The sequence below is a fragment of the Hyperolius riggenbachi genome, chromosome 3, assembly GCF_040937935.1.
Source record: "Hyperolius riggenbachi isolate aHypRig1 chromosome 3, aHypRig1.pri, whole genome shotgun sequence".
In the NCBI taxonomy this organism is placed as follows: Eukaryota; Metazoa; Chordata; class Amphibia; order Anura; family Hyperoliidae; genus Hyperolius; species Hyperolius riggenbachi.
Window position 1 is genome coordinate 123,805,988 of NC_090648.1, and position 22,170 is coordinate 123,828,157.

A 22,170-nucleotide genomic window follows, 5' to 3' on the forward strand; every position below is an offset into this window, starting at 1 on the left:
GTGTAATGTCACTAAGTCCTCTTTGAAAATACAATATATGTATATAGCAATCATGGTTAACAATCTACCATAATGCTTATAAGCCTCAACGATACATGAAAAATCCGCAGGGTATATTCATCACCTGCTATTGTAAAGCATATATAAGCAAATTCACTATGAGGATACTGCACTCTCTGATTCTAGAATAGAAATTAACACGCTATCCTTAGTATTTTAATATATATATAGATGCACAAAGGGGGGGGAACAAGGGATTTGATCATGCCATAGGGATAATACACTATTAGCAAGGGACTGATAATCCTGACTTAGTCATACCATTCACAAAAGAGGTCTCCAAAAAATCCAAAGCAGGACCTGATTATAAGGGGAAGGCACGTAGAGAAACAAAAAACAAAAAAACAACAACCCTGTATGGTAGATAGGTTATATAAAGGGAGCAAAGGTAAACCCTTCGTTTAGGCCACCCGGATTCAGGGTGCCCAATCTATAGATCCATCTGGCCTCTAATTGTCTCAATTTTTGGTCCAGATTACCTCCTCTCGGACCCATTTTCCATCTCTGTATGACCCAGAATTTCAAACTATTGGTGTTCCCCTCATGTTTTTCAACAAAGTGTTTTGCTACTGAGGTTTTACGTTTGTGGTGAATATCACCCAGATGTTCCATTATTCTGGTTTTAACCATCCTCGTAGTTTCACCTATGTAAAGGAGGGGGCAGGGGCACTGTATTGCATACACCACCCCTTCTGTATCGCAGTTGAAAAAATCGTACAACTCGAAGATACGTCCATCCTTAGGGGCAATAAATTCCTTACATTTGTGCACATTTGTGCATACTTTGCATTTACCACATTTGAACATTCCTTTCAAAGGACTGCTCAGCCATGTTTTTTTCATCATTGGTCCAACATTCTCCCCCTTAACAGGTACCTGTTAAGGGGGAGAATGTTGGACCAATGATGAAAAAAACATGGCTGAGCAGTCCTTTGAAAGGAATGTTCAAATGTGGTAAATGCAAAGTATGCACAAATGTGCACAAATGTAAGGAATTTATTGCCCCTAAGGATGGACGTATCTTCGAGTTGTACGATTTTTTCAACTGCGATACAGAAGGGGTGGTGTATGCAATACAGTGCCCCTGCCCCCTCCTTTACATAGGTGAAACTACGAGGATGGTTAAAACCAGAATAATGGAACATCTGGGTGATATTCACCACAAACGTAAAACCTCAGTAGCAAAACACTTTGTTGAAAAACATGAGGGGAACACCAATAGTTTGAAATTCTGGGTCATACAGAGATGGAAAATGGGTCCGAGAGGAGGTAATCTGGACCAAAAATTGAGACAATTAGAGGCCAGATGGATCTATAGATTGGGCACCCTGAATCCGGGTGGCCTAAACGAAGGGTTTACCTTTGCTCCCTTTATATAACCTATCTACCATACAGGGTTGTTGTTTTTTTGTTTTTTGTTTCTCTACGTGCCTTCCCCTTATAATCAGGTCCTGCTTTGGATTTTTTGGAGACCTCTTTTGTGAATGGTATGACTAAGTCAGGATTATCAGTCCCTTGCTAATAGTGTATTATCCCTATGGCATGATCAAATCCCTTGTTCCCCCCCCTTTGTGCATCTATATATATATTAAAATACTAAGGATAGCGTGTTAATTTCTATTCTAGAATCAGAGAGTGCAGTATCCTCATAGTGAATTTGCTTATATATGCTTTACAATAGCAGGTGATGAATATACCCTGCGGATTTTTCATGTATCGTTGAGGCTTATAAGCATTATGGTAGATTGTTAACCATGATTGCTATATACATATATTGTATTTTCAAAGAGGACTTAGTGACATTACACTCCTGTCACGCTATCCCCTGGTAGATGCTTTATATTTTAGCCAGGAATTCGTGGATGTCCCCATTGTTAGCGCTTCCTGGTTTCCTTTGTTTATGTTTATAGGTTGCCCTGGTAACCACGCTCTAAGCATATGCGTAGTTGTGGCCGCTCGACGGCATGGCGTCATTTAATTTATGCACTGCTCGGAGATATGCGGCGGGCTAGGTGGAGCCTGCGAGTATACAAGGCGCCTTCTGATTGGCCGAGTCCCGCAGCAGATGCGTTCTGATTGGCGCACCGGGCACTACCTTCTAACTAACTTCACAACCAATCAGATGACGCTATTTACGGAGGGACCCGTTTTTACTTCTTCTTGGCCGGGGAGTGTATGTAGGGACGACGTCATGGACATTGGGCCATAGGATGTATTGAGAGGAACCTGGCCAAGAAAAAATAGGCACTGTAATTTACCTCTTTCACCTTCTATACAATATAATGGTGGACTGGGATGTGCCTTCTGATTGGCCAATCTTCTGATAGACCATATCAGTGACCAATGGTAAGGTCCCTGATGGGCGGATAGGTGGGCGTATCCGGACACCACCTCCCCCAGCATCCATTGCGACCAACAATACACTATAAAAGGGCAGCCTGGACGGTCATACTCTTCTTGGCTGCTGCTTGCGGCCACATTACCTACTATTATGTATACTTTGTGATTTATTAATATGTCTATATTATTTTAGCACTTTGCACTCTTGCACTTTAGATAGCAATCACTCCTGACGAAGTTTCAACTTTATGAAACGAAACATGTAGGGTATTGGTGTGGGGTATATAATTAGTCATACAGTGGGAGATTGGTAGGACGGTCTTTATGACCAGCAACCACGTATCCGCCAACCCGACTGTATCACATTGTCAATCATAGGTAGTAATGTATATGTAGCTCCTTTTAGATATCTTATTAAAAGTTAAATTTTAATTCTTATCTCTCCATAAGGCTTTATTGTATATGCTGTAAAGTGGATTGTTGTACGGGAAGACCTTTGTAGCTCAAATACTTTGTCTGTAACTAGCCTTTTTATTCCGCGGCTTTTATCGGTGCACCGGCAGTGAAGACCAGAAGATTGTATTATTTTACCTTTGATGTGCAAGGAAAGTGTATTGTGACATTGAATTGTATTTGGTTGATTCATTCTGCCGTGACCACGGTTAGGTCACAAATCAATCTTTGATCATTTCATCGGAGTCAGTGCCTGGTGGATTCCACTCAGCCGAGTGCCTGGTGCTAATGGTTAAATCGGGTTACATAATTTTGGCTTAGTCTGCAGGATGGAGGAAGAGCTACAGCAAGAAGGTCAAGATACGACCCCAGGAACCAGTTCACAAGTCGCAGGGGAAAGACCCGAAGCAGTTTCAGCCGCTTTCAGCATGATACCTGTGGGCCTGTTGGCGACATACTTGCCAAAGTTTGATGGTACCAACATGTTACTACAATATTGGGTGGAGAGAATCCGGAGTGCAGTTAAAGCTGCAGAAGATTGTATTATTTGACCTTTGATGTGCAAGGAAAGTGTATTGTGACATTGAAGTGTATTTGGTTGATTCATTCTACCGTGACCACGGTTAGGTCACAAATAAATCTTTGATCATTTTATCTCAGTCAGTGTCTGGTGGATTCCACTCAGCCGAGTGCCTGGTGCTAACGGATAAATCGGGTTACACTGCATTATTCGGAGCCCACAGCAGGAAGCTTGCTGTAGCCTTCTATCCAGGCTTGTCTCAATGGAAGTCCAGTTAATAGCTGCTATAGAAGGTCATGGTGAGGTTAATATCAGAACTTCCTTTGAGAGCTGCTGGAATTTTACAGCCAACCCTGCTTCCAGCTGAGTGCTCTATAAGTACAATGCCCAGCCTGGCACATTAATCCTTCTCTATCTGACTGTGCCAGAAACTGCTAAGCTTCCAGTGTCTTGTCTTAATCTGCGTTACAGATTGCCCAGCAAGCTCATGGTGAACCAGAACTCCTAGGAGTGTGTAATTATCGGTCCCGTCTGTTTAAGAGGGAAAACTTCTGTTTTGTCTTAACCTGATGATACAATTAACCCTCTGCTATTCTAATTCCCTAGAAGCCACCGTCTTTACCATCTAACCTTGGATGTCACTGTTAATGCCTAAGTTGTCATCCTCCCACTGTGTCCATGGGGACATGGTGGGGTGGGGGATGTGACGTCATCAGCCAGAGGTGCCACAGGAATCAAAGTCACCAGATATAGAATGGATAGTGTTAAAGGCGCACTATGATGAAGAACTGCAACCTGTAAAATATATATGTCTGCATACTGTACATACACTTGTCCCAGATAAAACACGCCCTATTTTCTTTACTTCCTGTATAGCTGACACTTAGAAAATGTAATATCTGACAGCTCTGAACCTCTTACAGACAGGTTTTGGACTAGTCCTTCTCCTCATGGGGGATAATAAAAGTATATGTTCATTGTTTTATAAAGCACTACCTGCAACAACCTTTATAGAAATCCCAGAAAGCCTTCCTGGCATCTGGATTGTTGCATTGTCATTCAAGGTGTGCTTTTGAAAATAAAAGAAATCCTAAAAATCACCCCTGAGGTGACTGACCTGTCCAAAACCGGTCGGTAAGAGGTTCATTGTTGGTAGATTATAATGTCTACTATGTGTAACACAGTGGGAAGTATAAATACATGGGATATATACATTTTACAGGTTTGTTTGTTTTTTTTTTTTGCCATAGTGCCCCTATATTATCATTATTATCAATAATGATATTACGGACGTGTTGTTCCTGCACTACAGTAAGCACCTTAGAAGATAACTCAAATTGGAATTAAGGTGAACCTGAAATGAGCTTAAATCTGCAGTCTTTTTAGGAGCGTACACACGCCGTACTTTTTGAAACGATGGGTCCGTTAGACCCTCCCGCGGGGCGGTCGTTCTGCCGACAGTTGCACGTGAGTACAAGCTGTAGGCAGACTGATAAGACTATTTTTGACTTGTCAGCTGTCTTATCAGTCTGACCGACAGCTTGTACTCACGTGCAACCGTCATTTGAAAAAGTACAGCATGTGCACGTGCCTTTACTTACCTGGGGCTTCTTCCAGCCCCCCTGTAGTCCTTGAGATCCTTTGGCATCCTCTGGGTCCCCTTCGTTCTCCTGCTGGCAGCTCAGTTAGATGTGGTAACTGCATATGCGCTGCCCTGTCCATGCCCCGTCTTGATTGCGCTCCCGTCACCAGTAGCATTCTGCGCATGTGCGGTTCATTCTTTCAAGAAATGAGCAAGCACAGAACGCACTGCAACTCGCATTCAAGCAGCACATTCACAGTGGGAGAACACAGGGGACTCAGAAGATGCTGAAGGACCTCTTGGACTATGGCGCGGCTGGAAGAAACCCTGGTTTAGTAAAAGACTGCAGATTTAAGCTCAGTTCAGGTTCCATTTAAAAGATTCACAGTATTTTTGTGTAAAGTTCAACATTTTTCTTAGTATCCATCTGTGTGGGAGATGACCCTGCTGAAATCTATAAACATACATGTGTTTTGTGCGAGAAACTTATTGCTGGTTGGACTGTTTTCAGGGGTCTCAAACTCGCGGCCCGCGGGCCATTTGCGGCCCTCGATACAATATTTTGTGGCCCTCGCCGGCAAAAGCTTCCTTATAGTTCGCTTCAGCGCTCCCAAGTAATCTGCCACATCCCCGCCGCTAAACGAGGGCTGCAGAGCCCCCAAATCGCCCGGGGGGCAATCCGCCCCTCCTGACGTCAATCGCCGCCTCTCCGCGCCCCTCTCTGTGAAGGAAGAGTGAGAGGGGCGGGCAGAGGCGGCGATGCGCCGCGATTGTGAAATTCCTTATGCGGCCCAGCCTCATCCTGACTTTGCCTCCTGCGGCCCCCCAGGTAAATTGAGTTTGAGACCCCTGGTTTACATATTATGTCAAACCAGGTATGTTATGTTATGTAATATTACATTATGGAATATGCCTGGGAATCTGATAAGCATGTGACCTTTGCCTACAACCTTGGCCCTCAACATATGTTATACATATCCCAGGGGGTACTTTAGAAGGCTCCAGGGAGTAGAAACTTTACTCAACAAAACTTAATTATTAAAACTGCTTATTTTTTACATTATTACTTTATTATTTAGTCAGTGTTTGTCCATTGTGAAATCTTTCCTCACCCTGATATAAGTTCTAAATCTTTCATCTTTACTGCTGGCAAGGTGCATCTCTGCAGAATGATTGCTTGTTGTGTGTTCTGAAGTATGGTAAGAAATTGGAAGTGTTCGGTAATAATGAGGTAACAGTGCCGTAGCCATGAGGAAGTTCCATAAAATTGAGGTATTTTCCCGTAAAATATTGAAACGCAGTGATTTCAGGCTACGAGGATCACGTGACACCATTTTTTTTCATAAAACAATAGATTCCTACCACACACTGCACAAATAGATTCCAGCAAGGAATCTATTGAAGACTGATTGTTTCAGTGCAACGCTATAGTCTGTCGATCTACCATAGCTCCTGCTGAGCCTCTGACAGACCTTGATTTTCTGTCCTGTCCAGTCTGTACTTTTGATCACTTTTTAGTCATAGTCGACTGAAATGGCTCCAACTTTCCTCTCAGAACCTGACAGCAAAATGAAATACCAACAGCTAGATGTAGGAGGTAAATATTTGTTAGTTACCGATTGCTCACACACACACCCATGTTTACTTAGTGAATCACGTTTTTTGCAGTATTACCACATTTATTGAAAGCGTACACAAAACAATACTGCTGCTGTTGGTAAAACCGATCAGTATTTGTTAGTGAATTGTACATTTTTTGCATTCATAATATTACCGATTGTTTGGTAAGGCGTTCAGTAATGCTTAGTGGATTGAAGCCATAACTATGTTACTATATCAACAGACTCTCACGGCAAACAAATCCTTGGAACATTTTAATTATGCATTAAGTACAATTTAAAAGCCACTAATACCTATTAGAGCTAGACAGAAAAAAATAGTCAAATAACAACACAAGAAAATCTGATTTTATATTTAAATGATAAAAGATGCATTTAGACTTTTTCTTATTAGGGTCTAATATTAATATACTGTGTAAGCACAATTTGTTTTAAAAGGTCATTTCTAAATTCAGTGCAATTTTTTCTTATTCTACAGAAAGCATGCAGGGATACCTTACCGGAGTATCTAGCAGTGTCAAATACAGGTCTGTCAAGAAAGAAAAAGATGATGGATTAGAGCTTCAATAACGTTTTAAAGGGCAAATGAAGTGAGGAGAATATGGACACTGCCATATTTATTTCCTTTTAAACAATACCAGTTGCCTGGCAGCCCTTCTGATCTATTTGGCTGTGGTAGTTTCTAAATAACCCTAGAAACAAGCATGCAGCTAATCTTGTCAGATCCGACAATAATGTCAGAAACACCTGATCTGCTGCATGCTTGTTCAGGGTCTATGGCTAAAAGTATTTGCTTGGTTTTTCTTAAAAGGAAATAAAATGGCAGCCTCCATATCCCTCTCGCTTCAGTTGTCCTTGAAATTATTAACAAGGGGTATGGTTACGTCATGCTGTTTTCAGAGGTAGTTTTGTTGTTTTCCCACATTGAAGTTTGGCATGGCCCAAGAGATTCTGACCAATTTCTACTCCGCTACCATTGAGTCGATCCTCTGCTCATCCATTCTGGTCTGGTACGCTGGCGCAACCGCCAGCGACAGGCACTTACTTTAGAGGGTCATCAGGGCGGCGGAGAGGGTCATCAGAAGACCTCTCCCCTCACTTGCCCTCCTACACAACAAAAGACTGAGATCAAGGGCCCTGAAGATCGCTAACGACCCTTCTCACCCGGGCCACTGCTACTTCAGTCCGATGCCATTGGGACGGAGGCTTCGGGCCATTTACACAAAGACGGCTAGGCACAGTAATTCCTTCTTCCCCTCAGCTGTCAGCCTCCTGAACTTCCTCCACATACTCCCATCAGGGCACCCCCACGACATATAGAACTGTCACGGACAGAGCAAACTGCTGCTCTAGTATGTAAACTGGAAATGCAAATGTAAAGTAAAATGTAAATGTTATTGAAATGCAACCGTCTGCTACTGACATGTGTAACTGTAAATTTCTGCTCCTGTTGCTTATCTATGTTATCGATTGATGTCTCTTCTGAGCCAAATGTACTGTGCCAAACCCAATTCCGGGCATGACCCAGTCATGCTTGGCGAAATAAACTATTCCTGATTCCTTCCTGATTCCTGATTGTTTGGCTCACATTGACCTTGCCTCTGATAAAAACCCTCTCCTGGTGCCTCACCCTAACCATTCCTTTAGGATTAACATAAAGCTTCTGACAACCTGTGCCAAGAGCAGCACTGAGAATCATCAGGGTATGCTTGCTGTGCCTTCCAATTGCTCACAGGCTTACCCTGCAGATTATGTGCCGGTAAATAGCCAAGTGCTGCCTGGGAGTGAGTGCATGCCATTTTTTGTGTTCTATATTTCAAAAGGTTGGTGTTCTCCCTGGTGGTGGGGGTGCTTGCAGGGCTACTTCCTCCCCCTTGGTGTGTAGCTTGTGGGAGGGCTCTCCGGGAGGTGTGAGCACTTGGGACTCTGCCTATACTGCTCACCTCCATTGCAGAGTTGGCAACTAGTGATGGGAATTCCGGCTCTTCTCATAGAATCGGCTCTTCTGAATCGGCTCCCATTAAAGAGCCGGCTCTTACGGCTCTGAATCGGCTCTTCATTAAATATCACTAGATACCACCCAGAATCGGAGTAAAAGCCCCGCCCCCGTCTCCATGACAATTACAGACTGCTTATCTGACTGGGGCAATCCCTCCTGCTACTGCTCTGCTCCACCCCATACACTCCTACAAGCTGAAAGAGGAGGACTACATCTCCCAGCATGCCTCAGCGCCCTTTATTACAAAGCAAAGCAGAGCTGTGTGGGGCGGCTGAGGTATCGGCTCTTTTAAAACTGAGAACCAGCTCTTGTCGTTCGCAGCAAAAAGCCGGCTCTTAGAGCCAGCTCGTTCGCGAACGGCCCAACACTATTGGCAACCACACCAAGGCCCCTGGTCAAGAGTAGCTCACTAGGGCCCTCCTTCAGTCACTGCATTACATCTCCATTGGTGCTATAAAGGTAATAAGGTTTACATTGTGGAGATAATTAAACTATACTCACCATGCTTATAACCCTTTCATATGACAGGCTTGAGAATGTCATTTTTAGCACGTGTTATATCACTGTTTTATGTAAAGTGCTGAGAAGGCTCATTCTGGGGCCCTTGTCTCTGTTGCTATTCCTAAATGTACAGCATAGTAATGGAGTGAAGATGAGACATGAATTGGAAACCTCATGGTGAGCTGAGCAGCTGTTTGTTGCACCATGTGTCTCTGGGAGGACAGGTGCACTTGTTTGTTGTTAATGTTGGCTGAGTACAATAATACACTTTATGTTCTCATCACTTCGGTCAGAGGTTACTACCGTAGGTTTTGTATTTACACAGCAGACATTTCACTCAGGAAATGTTGGCAATGCACGGGTTGACTTTTGTGGCTGTTTCAACCACTTTGATAAAGTCTGCTGATGATCTATTGCCCCAGCTCACTTGAATAAATTATGATCGACTGATAGTTCTGTACTGTGCGCACTGGTTGCCTATGATTGTCAATATTTTTAATTGCAAATGGTTGTGCCTATTTGATGTTTATTGCCATATTTGGAATGCTGATCTGAGGACAAGGCGTATTGGATCGGTCTGGTATTGGTAGCATAGGTCGGGGATGACCTAGGAAAGTAACTCTGTAACAAAATGTTCAGCCTTATTTCTTCTATAAGTTCCTATACCTGTTCTAATGTGGTCTGTCTTACTGCAGCCTTTCCTAGTTGCACAGTGGCTGTATTATCTCTGTTATATAATTTAATCTTCTTTCCTTTGTCAGCTTTGTCGCACTCAGGCAGGAATATGCTGCTCTGCTTGTGATAGGATAGAAGTTATACACACCCTCTCCACGCCCCCTGCAGGCTCTGTGTGAGTCACAGACTATCACAAGCTGTTTAGCAGCCATGTCTTTTGTTTGTAAACACTGCCTAAAACTGGCAATTACAAGCCAGGATTGCAGCAGGGAGTGGCAGAAACAGCACAGAGGGGCCCAGAAGAACGAATAATGAATAGAATGGTATTCTTTTTATTGTAAGAATTTTAGATTACAGATTCTCTTTAAAGTGAATGTGTAATAAAGGAAACTTACCCTGGGGGTACTTACCTTGGAAGGAGGAAGCTTCTGGATCCTAATGAGGCTTCCTCCATCCTCTTCACCTCCTGGGATCCAGGTCTAGCAGCCCCTGAACAGCGGCAAAGTAAATATTTACCTTCTCCGCTCCAGCGCAGGTGCAATAGTGGAAATAGCAGAGCCCGATCGGATCCGCTCTACTGCACAGGTGTCAAATTAGATTACCTACCTTAAAGAGTAACTGTCAGGCTGCAGAAGCTAATTTAAACCTCTATTCTCCTGTGTTAAACAGTTTAGACAGAAGCCAAAAAGACATTACTAAAGATAAAGATCTCTCTTACATTTAATGTGTGCTTATCAGCACAGTTAAGCTCCTAAGGAGGACGCAAGCTGCATTCCATACTGCAAAGCATTCTGGGGCCCTCCCCTCGGCTGCTAAGGAGAAGACGGGATCAAGTTTCAGCAGCTTCTAACGCAGTCCAGCCACAGCACAGATAAATCTCCTGGGCAGATTACACTGCAGGAGTCCGCTATTGTTCCTAGCCACATGGCTCATTAATATTCACTGCACACTGTGTTATTCTGTACTAGCTCCTCTGTGATCAGAAGCAGGCAGGACATGACGACACATTTGGCTTCACAAACATGGAACCTGCCATGGGCTGTCAGGAGCATCATTCTCTGCATATACTATATAAAAATTCTGTGAAATCCAAACGTGGACAGTGAAATGCATATGTAATGTAAGTACAGCCAATCTTTAGCTACTGATATATGTGTTTATTTTCTCTGAGACCTTATACCTAACAGCTCCTCTTTAAGTGAAGTGAGACAAGGTTATGTGAAGAATTTTTTTCTGACCAACACATTTTGGAATACCGAATATGGTTTAGATTGGGGTTAGGGCACCACCTATTGCCTAAAAGATGTAACTACAAGTCTATAAAATTGTGTTCCTAGTGGAATACACACCTTCTGATGTGGAATTAGTATGTATTTTTAAGCATTCGCTAATAGTGGACCCCTTTACAGAGGCAGCATACAGGCTCTTTAAAATAATAATAATAATTATTATAATAATAATAATTATTATTATTATATTTTATAGTGCTTATCTTCCTGGGGACGCAAAGCACTGTGACCCTGCGTTCTGCAATCTCAAAGGCTCAGAAAAAGAGGTGGGTTTTAAGCCTTTTCTTAAAGCTGTCCAGAGAAGGAACCTCTCGCACTGATTGTGGAAGTGAGTTCTATGATATGTACAGTACTTGAGTCCCAGGTGGTTTAGAGTCTTGAATGTCAGCAGACAGATCTTAAAATGTATTTTACATTTTACTGGTAACCAGTAAAGAGTTTGCAGTACTAGGAAGATGTGTGAGCTGCGGGGAGGCAGGGCCGGTTCTCTCATGAACAGGGGCGTTTCTAGGGTCCTTGGAGATCGGGGGCACCTGTGGGCACCAGGCGGGGAGTTGGCAAAAAATGGGCGTGACCATGCGGTGAGTGGGAGTGGCCATGGGTGGGGCCAAATGTACATGAACTTAGCAGCGGTGTAAGCTACAGATAACGGGCCTGCCCATCGAAATATTGGATGGAGCCCCCTGTCCTTTATTTGGATAATTTACAATCAGTATAGGCATAGATCAAAGATGTATACGCACATACAATATTGATTGGTCAATTACTGACCCCCAATTTTACCACCCCCGTGCAGTAAGTGGGCCAACAGACAATGAATTTTATGAACAGAGCTAAAATTGGCTAATCAAAATTGTATGTGTGTACCAGGCTTTACAGCTAATACTGTACATACTGAAAGTAGCAGGGATCAGCATACAATATAGCTGGTTTACAATCAGTAAAGGGACAGAGTAACACCTTACACTGTACACACTGGAGGTAAATCCGCACACAGTGCAGGCACTAGAGAATAGCGTATACTGTACATACTGTAGGCAGCAGAATTCAGCACACTGCAGCTAGCTTGCCAAAAATATGAGGATCACGTTGTGCGGCGTGCTTATCGTGCCGCACCGAAAAATGGGTGGGCCATAGACCAGAATATAGGTGTGGTAACGGCCGGGTGGAAACAAATTTACATGAACCTAGCAATGGTGGGACATTAGATTATGACAGTGGTGGCGAACCTTTTGGAGGCCGAGTGCCCAAACTGCAACTGAAAAGTCACTTATCTATCGCAAAGTGGCAACCGCAATTTAAACTAAATACTGTACAAACGTTTTAACTCATACATGAACATTATGGAAAATCCAAGTTGAAAATAAACTGTGAAGATAAACAATTTCATCCATCCTACTCCTGAAAAATGTATTCAATTTTTTAGAACCTCCCAGTTTTATTTTCTGTTTTAAAAAGCTAAAAAAGTAGGTTTAATGCTATTGTCTCATATGATAAGGATTCAGCTTTTCCCATAGTCTCGCAGTTAGCAATCATGTGACCCCCAACAAGACAAATTCAGCAATCATGATTCCTCCAACAAATCATGAGGCCCCCAACAAGAAATTCAGCAATCATGAGGCCCCCAACAAATCATGAGGCCCCCAACAAGACAAATTCAGCAATCTTGAAGCCCCCAACAAATCATAAGGCTCCCAACAAGACAAATTCAGCAGTCATGAGGCACATAAATAGACAGCATTTCACATAAATAGGCAGAATCCCCCCTTAATATGGTAGCCCCCACGTTAGGTAGTGAGTGACAGGGACCCCCAGGTTAGCTAGTGAGTGACAGGCGCCTCCAGTTAGGTAGTGAGTGACAGGGACCCCGATAGTGAGTGCCAGGGAGCCCCTTCAGGTAGTGAGTGAGTGCCAGGGAGCCCCTTTAGGCAGTGAGTGAGTGCCAGGGAGCCCCTTTAGGCAGTGAGTGAGTGCCAGGGAGCCCCTTCAGGCAGTGAGTGAGTGCCAGGGAGCCCCTTCAGGCAGTGAGTGAGTGCCAGGGAGCCCCTTCAGGCAGTGAGTGAGTGCCAGGGAGCCCCTTCAGGCAGTGAGTGAGTGCCAGGGAGCCCCTTCAGGCAGTGAGTGAGTGCCAGGGAGCCCCTTCAGGCAGTGAGTGAGTGCCAGGGAGCCCCTTCAGGCAGTGAGTGAGTGCCAGGGAGCCCTTTTAGGCAGTGAGTGAGTGCCAGGGAGCCCCTTTAGGTAGTGAGTGAGTGCCAGGGAGCCCCTTTAGGGAGTGAGTGAGTGACAGGAAGGGCATTTAGGGAGTGAGTGACAGGGAGGCCCTTTAGGGAGTCAGTGAGTGCCAGGGAGCCCTTTTAGGGAGTGAGTGCCAGGGGGAGCCCCTTTAGGGAGTGAGTGAGTGCCAGGGAGCCCCTTTAGGGAGTAAGTGAGTGCCAGGGGGAGCCCCTTTAGGGAGTAAGTGCCAGGGAGCCCCTTTAGGGAGTGAGTGCCAGGGGGAGCCCCTTTAGGGAGTGAGTGAGTGCCAGGGAGCCCCTTTAGGGAGTGAGTGAGTGCCAGGGAGCCCCTTTAGGGAGTGAATGAGTGCCAGGGGGAGCCCCTTTAGGGAGTGAGTGAGTGCCAGGGAGCCCCTTTAGGGAGTGAGTGAGTGCCAGGGAGCCCCTTTAGGGAGTGAGTGCCAGGGAGCCCCTTTAGGGAGTGAGTGAATGCCAGGGAGCCCCTTTAGGGAGTGAGTGAGTGCCAGGGGGAGCCCCTTTAGGGAGTGAGTGCCAGGGGGAGCCCCTTTAGGGAGTGAGTGAGTGCCAGGGGGAGCCCCTTTAGGGAGTGAGTGAGTGCCAGGGAGCCCCTTTAGGGAGTAAGTGAGTGCCAGGGAGCCCCTTTAGGGAGTGAGTGAGTGCCAGGGAGCCCCTTTAGGGAGTGAGTGAGTGCCAGGGAGCCCCTTTAGGGAGTGAGTGAGTGCCAGGGAGCCCCTTTAGGGAGTGAGTGAGTGCCAGGGAGGCCCCCCCGCCGCCGCTCCCCCCACCCCCCTTACCTTGTAGCAGACCTCAGGATCAGCGGCGACCCGACCAGTAAGAGCGGGCGCTGGACGCACCCGCTCGATATGCGGAAGTGATGTCACTTCCGCATATCAGTGCGGGCGCTGGGTCCTAGCGCCCGCACGATTGGTCGCCGGCTCGCCGCCTGATCCTGAGGTCTGAGTGACGCGGCGGCTGGAGGGAGCCGCTGCCTGAGGGGGCCGGGCGGAGATCCGTGGCACCCCAGGATAGATTGAGGGCACGTGCCCCCCCAAAACAGGGCTAGCGACGCCCCTGCTCATGAAGCAAGGTGAAACATTTCCATCAGGTGCAGAGATTACAGGGGCAGCATGTTTGTACTGTGTTTACACTAACAGCATGCAGTCAGAGTAGGAGGAGAGGCGAGACTCACAGCCAGCCAGTGTGCTATTGTGTTGAGCTGCAGCATGTCATGTGAGAACAGTAAATGAAGCAGAGCAAATTGTCGAGTGCCGTGCAATCATTTCAAATCGGGACGGGGGGGATGGGGTTTGCATCCTCACAAGTTTGCACGGTGGCGTAGTGGTTAGCACTCTTGCCTTGCAGCGCTAGGTCCCCAGTTGTTTGAAGCCCAGCCAGGTCATTGTCTGCAAGGAGTCTGTATATTCTCACCCGTGTCTGTGCGGGTTTCCTCCGGGCACTCCATTTTCTGCCCATATCCCAAAAACATACAGATAAGTTAACTGGCTTCCCCCTAAATTAGCCCTAGACTATGATACATGCACTACATTTTATAGACATATGACTATGGTAGGAACTAGATTGTGAGCCCCTCTGAGGGACAGTTAGTGGCAAGACTATATATAATCTGTTCAGCGCTGCATAATATGTCAGCGCTATATAAATACTTGAATAAATGAATAAATAAATATGAGTCTGGCTGTTGCAATCTCTACTAGTTGCAAGGGACACAGAACTTTAGGGTTTAGATTGTGAGCTCTTGTGAGGGATACTGAGTAACTTGACTATCAGTGGTCATGGGCTACTCTCTCGATCACACTCCCGCATTGTGCAGTTCACAAAGACTTAAAGAGGAATGCTAGTGAAAATAATGTAATAAAAAAAGTGCTTCATTTTTACAATAATTTTGTTTAAATGATTTAGTCATTGTTTGCCCATTGTAAAATCTTTTAAATACATGATTTATATTCTGTCATTTATCACATTGGGCTTGATTCACAAAAGAGTGCTAACTGTTAGCACGGCTGTTTTAGCGCGAATTTTCGCGCTAAACGATAACGTTTTCGCGGTAAAATTCACGTTTGCACGCGAAAACATTATCGTTTCGCGTGAAAATTCGCAATCGCGCGCAATGCGAAAATTCACGCGAAAACGGCGGTGCTAACAGTTAGCACTCTTTTGTGAATCAAGCCCATCGTGACATTTTTACTGCTGGCAAGTGATGTAGCTGCTGCTTGCTGTTTTGGCAGTTGGAAACAGCTGTAAACCGATTTCCCACAATGCAACAGGGTTCACAGACAGGAAACTGCCAAGAGTACGTACTCAGAATTTCTTTGTGGGAGGGGTTTCACCACAATATCAGCCATACAGCGCCCCCTGATGGTCTGTTTGTGAAAAGGAATAGATTTCTCATGTAAAAGGGGGTATCAGCTACTGATTGGGATAAAGTTCAATTCTTGGTCGGACTTTCTCTTTAAACTTCGCAAGTGCAGAATGCTCCCAGCCACAGGAGCGTGATCCAGAGAGGTGCGGACATGCCTGCACATGCGCAGTAGCCCACAACCACAGCTGTGGTCAGGGATCTTTTGGAGGGACACCCTAGTAGGCAGCAGAACTATAGAGAGGGACCTGGTAGACTGCTAAGGCTGGAAGAAGCCCTAGGTAAGTAGATCTAACCTTTCCCCACCCAGCTTGGATATCTTTTAAGTACTGCTGAAGATGCCATCGCTATATAAATACACAACAATAAAATGTGGCTTTTGCAATTACTACATCTGCATCTCTCCTTTCAGTTCTGCACCTTTTTCATGCTGGTCTGATTACTGGATTGTCTATCTAATGCACCAGCCTGCAAATATATTTGGAAACAAGCAGTTTACAGTGAACTGTATATTCCCACACTCCAAACCCTGCTGCCACTGACAGATGGTGCCTTCACCAGAAAAGACATTTCCAAAAAAAGATTAGTCTGTCTCCTGGCCAACTGTTGGCCATGTAAGGCAGGAAGAGAAATGTCTGGTGAAGAGCCAAAGCCTGAGGAATTCTGGGAAGTGTGGCATCACAGGCAGGTGTTTATGAGATGGTGTCAGACAGCATTCAGTCTTCAGGCTTTCCACATGTGTTATGGCAGTAGAAAACTTTTATTACAATTGATGCAGTGCCGGATCTCATATATCCCTGACTTTTGTATGAACTTTCCACATGTGTGCTGCTGGACCTCCATTGTTCTGGCATAACACTGGGCCTAGGTATGCAGGAAGTGGTGACGAGGGTATTCCAAAAACTTACACTGATTCTAGCTTTATGCCTGAGACAATAAAGAACAATTATCTCAGGAGCAAAAATGTAGCACCTATCTATAGTCTTAGTGTATTGTATACAGTATACCCCTGGTTAACAAATGAGATAGGGAATGTAGGTTTGTTCTTAAAGGACTCACAAGGTAAAATTAAAAAGCTATCTTTACTTACCTGGGGCTTCTTCCAATTCCTAGGTGTCTTCTGAGTCCCTTGCCGCAACGTGTTGCGTAGAACCGAACTGCCGACGGATCGCGTGTGTCACAGACAGCCAGCAGGGCAATTTACGCCATGGAGAAATTGTTTTGTTTGGCCAGGAAGGTCTATAGGACTATAGGCCCTGCACAACTATTACTTAAATGTCGTCTGATTTATTTTCTATGCAAAGTATTGCAGGCTATTTGCCTGCAATTACCATCATCCAAGGTTACTACTTGATGCCCCCAAAACAGCAATATCATTATTTCTCAGGAGAAGCAATAACAGTATCTTTCTGCACAATTGATAGTGGTGTAGCTCACCATCCATTCCATGGGGATAACTGCTAGAGCTTGGTATTGGTGGTGACCGTAGAGCCGTACAAGGAAGAGACATCCTGCGGTCAGGAATGGGGAGAGGCCCCGGACGTTTGCTGGGTGGTGGAGGTCTGGCCTGTTTGACAGCTGCAGAAGAATGACACAAGCTAGAGGTTATTTCACTTCAAATCTTAAAGGAATACTATCAATGCTCAAGTGTTATAAAATAACAACGTACCACTAATGTCTAAGTAGCTGTGTAAACATTTTCCTACTTTTCATGTTAAATATCAGAGGCAAAAGCTGTAATTTATTCAGCGTAGGATTTAGCTATATTGGGACAAATCAATTGCAGAAGGGGTGTCTGCTTCAATGCACAGCCAGAGTTGCATATCAGACTACAGAGTATTTTTCTCTGAAAGCAAAAACAGTATGAAAAGCTGTGACAATTACATATGTTCATAACAAGTTTCCTCTGCTCTCTTCAGACACTTCAGTCAGAAACACAGGACACAGAAGCTGCAGCTGTTGGGAGCGCTCTCTCTCTGTCACACACACAGTTACACACAGGGTTAACTGATCAAGTGTGAGGGGAATTTCCCCTCTCCTCATGGCTCATTCTGCCATCAGTTTTGGCATCAGTAAAGTTTGAAAGTATTTTGATAACGGTAAACAAAGAGGTTACCAGTGAAATGTATACACCAGTATTTAGCAGCACTTCCCAAACAATTCCTATCTCAATTGAAAAAAATATGTAAATCGATAGTGTTCCTTAACCACCTGAGCGGTCTGGACGAGCTGAGCTCGTCCAACACCGCCGGAGGTCGCCGCTCAGGCCCTGCTGGGCCGATTTTAATCAAATAAAAAGCAGCACACGCAGCCGGCACTTTGCCAGCCGCGTGTGCTGCCTGATCGCCGCCGCTCTGCGGCGATTCGCCGCGAGCAGCGGCGAAAGAGGGCCCCCCTAGCCGCCTGAGCCCTGCGCAGCCGGAACAAAAAGTTCCGGCCAGCGCTAAGGGCTGGATCGGAGGCGGCTGACGTCAGGACGTCGGCTGACGTCGATGACGTCACTCCGCTCGTCGCTATGGCGACGATATAAGCAAAACAAGGAAGGCCGCTCATTGCGGCCTTCCTTGTTTATTCTGGGCGCCGGAGGCGATCGGAAGATCGCCTCCGGAGCGCCCTCTAGTGGGCTTTCATGCAGCCAACTTTCAGTTGGCTGCATGAAATAGTTTTTTTTTAATTTAAAAAAAACCCTCCCGCAGCCACCCTGGCGATTTAATCAGAACGCCAGGGTGGTTAAAGAGAATCTGTATTGTTAAAATCACACAAAAGTAAACATACCAGTGCGTTAGGGGGCATCTCCTATTACCCTCTGTCACAATTTCGCCGCTCCCCGCCGCATTAAAAGTGGTTAAAAACAGTTTTAAAAAGTTTGTTTATAAACAAACAAAATGGCCACCAAAACAGGAAGTAGGTTGATGTACAGTATGTCCACACATAGAAAATACATCCATACACAAGCAGGCTGTATACAGCCTTCCTTTTGAATCTCAAGAGATCATTTGTGTGTTTCTTTCCCCCTGCATCTCTCATGCACTGAAGTTTCAGGCTGCTCTTTTCTTCCTGCAAACAGCTTTGCCCTTGTCTGTAATTCCTCACTATGTGAAAGCCCAGCCAGCTCAGAGGATGATTTATCCAGCTTGTAAAAGATAAGAGAGAAGAGAGAAGCTGCTCTAATCTAAATAACACACAGGCAGTGTGCATAGAGGGGCCTGGAAGGGGGAGTTCATAGCAGAACCACAACACTGAAGAACTTGGCAGCCTTCCAGACACAGGCTGACAAGTCTGACAAGAGAGAGATAAGTTGATTTATTACAGAGACTGTGATAGTACAAAGTGCTGCAGTAAGCCAGAACACATTAGAATAGCTTTTGGAACTTGTAGGATGATAAAAAACAGGATGCAATTTTTGTTACGGAGTCTCTTTAAAGCATATAAAGGCTGCTCCAAATGTTCTGTAACTTACACTGGGTACCCAGACAGCTCACAGTGAGCCACAACAACTTGGATGTTATAAGGGGCTCAAAGAGATAAAAAGCCCTCTTACTAAAAAAAAACCTACGGTTAAAGAAAACCTTAAGTGAGGAATGGATAAAAAAATAGATACCTACATCAGTAGTCTGAAGCGTCTGGACAGTCCAGAGGCTTCCCCGATCCTTCTGCAGCCCTCCATTGCAGCGCAGGATCCCTCTGAACATGTGCAATGAGAGCTTGTTGATAATGTTGTTGTGGCCCTGCTTTTGTCCATGTACAAGCGCATCTGTACTGAGCATGCACACGTTTGATCTGGGCATGCCTAGTAGAACGCTTGCTTTTTCCTCCAGTATAGAAGCAAAGGTCCGCACTTGTCCAAGGTTCCAATTCTTTATTCAGGACATATCCAATAATTACACGTGCATCAAGAAGCTGACATGTTTCGAGCTATACTAGCTCTTAATCATAGCTTTTTCCTCCAGTAGCATCTTCATTCTACTGGGCATGCATGGGCCATATTTGTGTATGCCCAGTATGGATACACTTGTACACAGGAGTGCGCATGCTCCTGAAGAAAAAGAAGGGCCTGGGTAGCAGTGGTGAGCTTGAGGAGGATCGGGGTATATGCCCAATCACGGTAGCAGCGTAGGCGCAGAGCTACAAAACTTCAGTGACGTACTTCCTGTCCAGCAGGGAGTACTTCCCAGGGGGACGGCACTACGCATATTACTTTGTTGGCACACTCTGCTGCAGGGTTATATGCATGGAGACATCGTCCTGCCCCAGGCTCTCCTGCCACAGGCCGATCACACCGCATAAAATGTGAAAGTAGCCTTACTGTTCATAAAAACAACTTGGAGAGAAGGAACTGGTTTTGCTGAGGGTAGTAAATATAACAACATTGAGTAGAATTGTACATCCCTCTGTTTTCAGACATAGAGAGCTGATTAGCATACCCCACTGACTATCCTGGAGGGATGCATTGTGGATATCACTATTTACTCACGTGGAATTAAACTGTAACCCTGTAACCTGCATGTTGATATAATTTCCATATTAGGTTCCTGCACATTTCTAGTACTGTCACCCTCTGAAAGCATAACTGTACTCATAGCTCTGCAGCTGCTATGGACATCCTGGATACACAACTGCCCTGGAACCACATGCACAATTTTATTTTATTTTTTTTTCAAACTCAGCGTACATTTTGTACTGTACCCAACTAGGTCAAACATGCTTTATTGAAGCCCTCTTATGTTGGGTTCATTTTGCATCATCGTTTGATAATAGTTTTTGCTCTCTTTTCTTTTTTTCTATTACTTTTTTTTTATTTGCTTACAAAAAGGAAAAAAAAAATCAAAAAGACTAGTACATCATCAAGCTTAGTCTCAACAAACCAGAATATAGATATTACAAAAAAATTGTGTACGCCTAGTTCATTCATCCTACCATACCTTAATCACTCCCCATTCATTCCCTTGCATCCTTTCCTACTCCATCTCCCAGTTGTCGCCCCACCTCGTTCCAGCCTTACATCCCATCCATACCTGCCCATACATACCCCTTTTCCTTTGCCCTAACCAAGTAATGACACCCCTTCTTTGTCCTCTCTTATTTTCCCTCAAATTTTTTTTTTTTGCTTCTTCCCATATCGTTCTAGCTAAATGGAAAATCCTTATTTAAACCACCTACATCAGTCACTAAGCAAAAACTACAAGAGCTTCATGGCAAACGGTTGCAGTTTGGAGATGGTTGCATAGCATTTGCTTTGATCATAATCACAAAAAAAAAAATGGTCAAACTTACGTGTTCTCTGCTGTAAACGACTCTGAAAAACAAAACAGAAGCAAACATGTTACCTACATGACCTTCCATGCTTTTATCACCTTCAAAAGGTCCAAATTTGTGAGCTGGATGTACTATGTCCATAAACCAAATATGGACCACATGGAGGCAAGTAGACTCTAGAAGGTGCAAAAGTTGACAACTATTGTGCATATCAAGCAGAGAATGAAAATGGTACTGTAGTTATGACATAAGCTGAAACCCCTGTTGAGTAGTAACTTACATAGCAGTTAAGACAAAAAGAGTCCCAGTCGTGACACAACACAGATGTAAATTATTAAATGAATGTCTCTAACAAATGTCTGCATAAAGCACTTGGCAATTCTCATATTATTTCAAGCCAGACATTGAAATAATGGCCACTGGCTTTACTCGAGGTCTGTACATTCGGGCCTCTTTTAGGGCCCGTTTCTACTACTGCTGTGCGATTTTGACGGGAAAACCGCGGCAACAAATCCGCATGCGGTTTCATTGCTGTTTCTATGCGGATTTTCATGCGGAATTGCTCGCGGTTTGTACAACGTGATTTTAACCATGTCAGTTCTGGCAAGCATTGACATGGGTTTTTAAATGGAAACGCATGCGGAAACGCCGGGAAAACCGCAAGACTAAAATGCTTGCAGTTTTCCTATTTAGTTACAATACCATCGAAACGCGTGCGGGTGTGCAGCGTGCGAATTCTGATGGGTCTGTCGTGCAGATTTTTCTGCACGACAAACCGCACAGAATCCCGCACAAGTGGAAACAGTCCCATCCACTTTTGTTGTCTATGCGAATCTGCATGCAGGAAACGCATGCAGATTCGCTGTAGTGGAAACGGGCCCTTACACTTGCATTGTAACTGTGCGTTGCATTACCCTGTTTTACCGCAGAGTAACACAATAGCAATGCAACTCAGTGGGGCCTTTTACACTTACTGAGTTATGTTGTAAGTGTTTATCCCGCCACAATCCTGCCGCACAGCCTGCAGCGCATTACCGCAAGCACCACGCTTAACGAAAATCTGTAATGAAAAAAACTCCCCTGGGTACTCACCTCGGGTGGGGGAAGCCTCTAGATCCTATTGAGGCTTTCCCCATCCTCTTCGGTCCCACGGCGGCGGAGAAAATCCTCCCGGAGCGGCGGCGATGTAAATATTTACCTTTTGGCTCCAGCGCAGGTGCAGTATCCGCTCTTCCCACAGAAATAGGCGAAAATAGCCGATCTCC

The 22,170-nt window shown here is 44.8% G+C and overlaps 1 protein-coding gene across 1 annotated transcript in view; it reads right to left on the minus strand.

Annotated features, from left to right (window-relative positions):
- Positions 1-22,170, minus strand: part of SH2D6 (SH2 domain containing 6) — a 56,254-nt gene that overhangs the window by 11,010 nt on the left and 23,074 nt on the right. Inside the window, exons 7-9 of the mRNA XM_068272388.1 lie at positions 20,924-20,945; positions 17,087-17,227; positions 7,075-7,103 (exon numbers count right to left, since the gene is read on the minus strand). Coding sequence (XP_068128489.1) covers positions 7,075-7,103; positions 17,087-17,227; positions 20,924-20,945 — 192 coding nt within the window. The remainder of the gene's footprint in view (positions 1-7,074; positions 7,104-17,086; positions 17,228-20,923; positions 20,946-22,170) is intronic.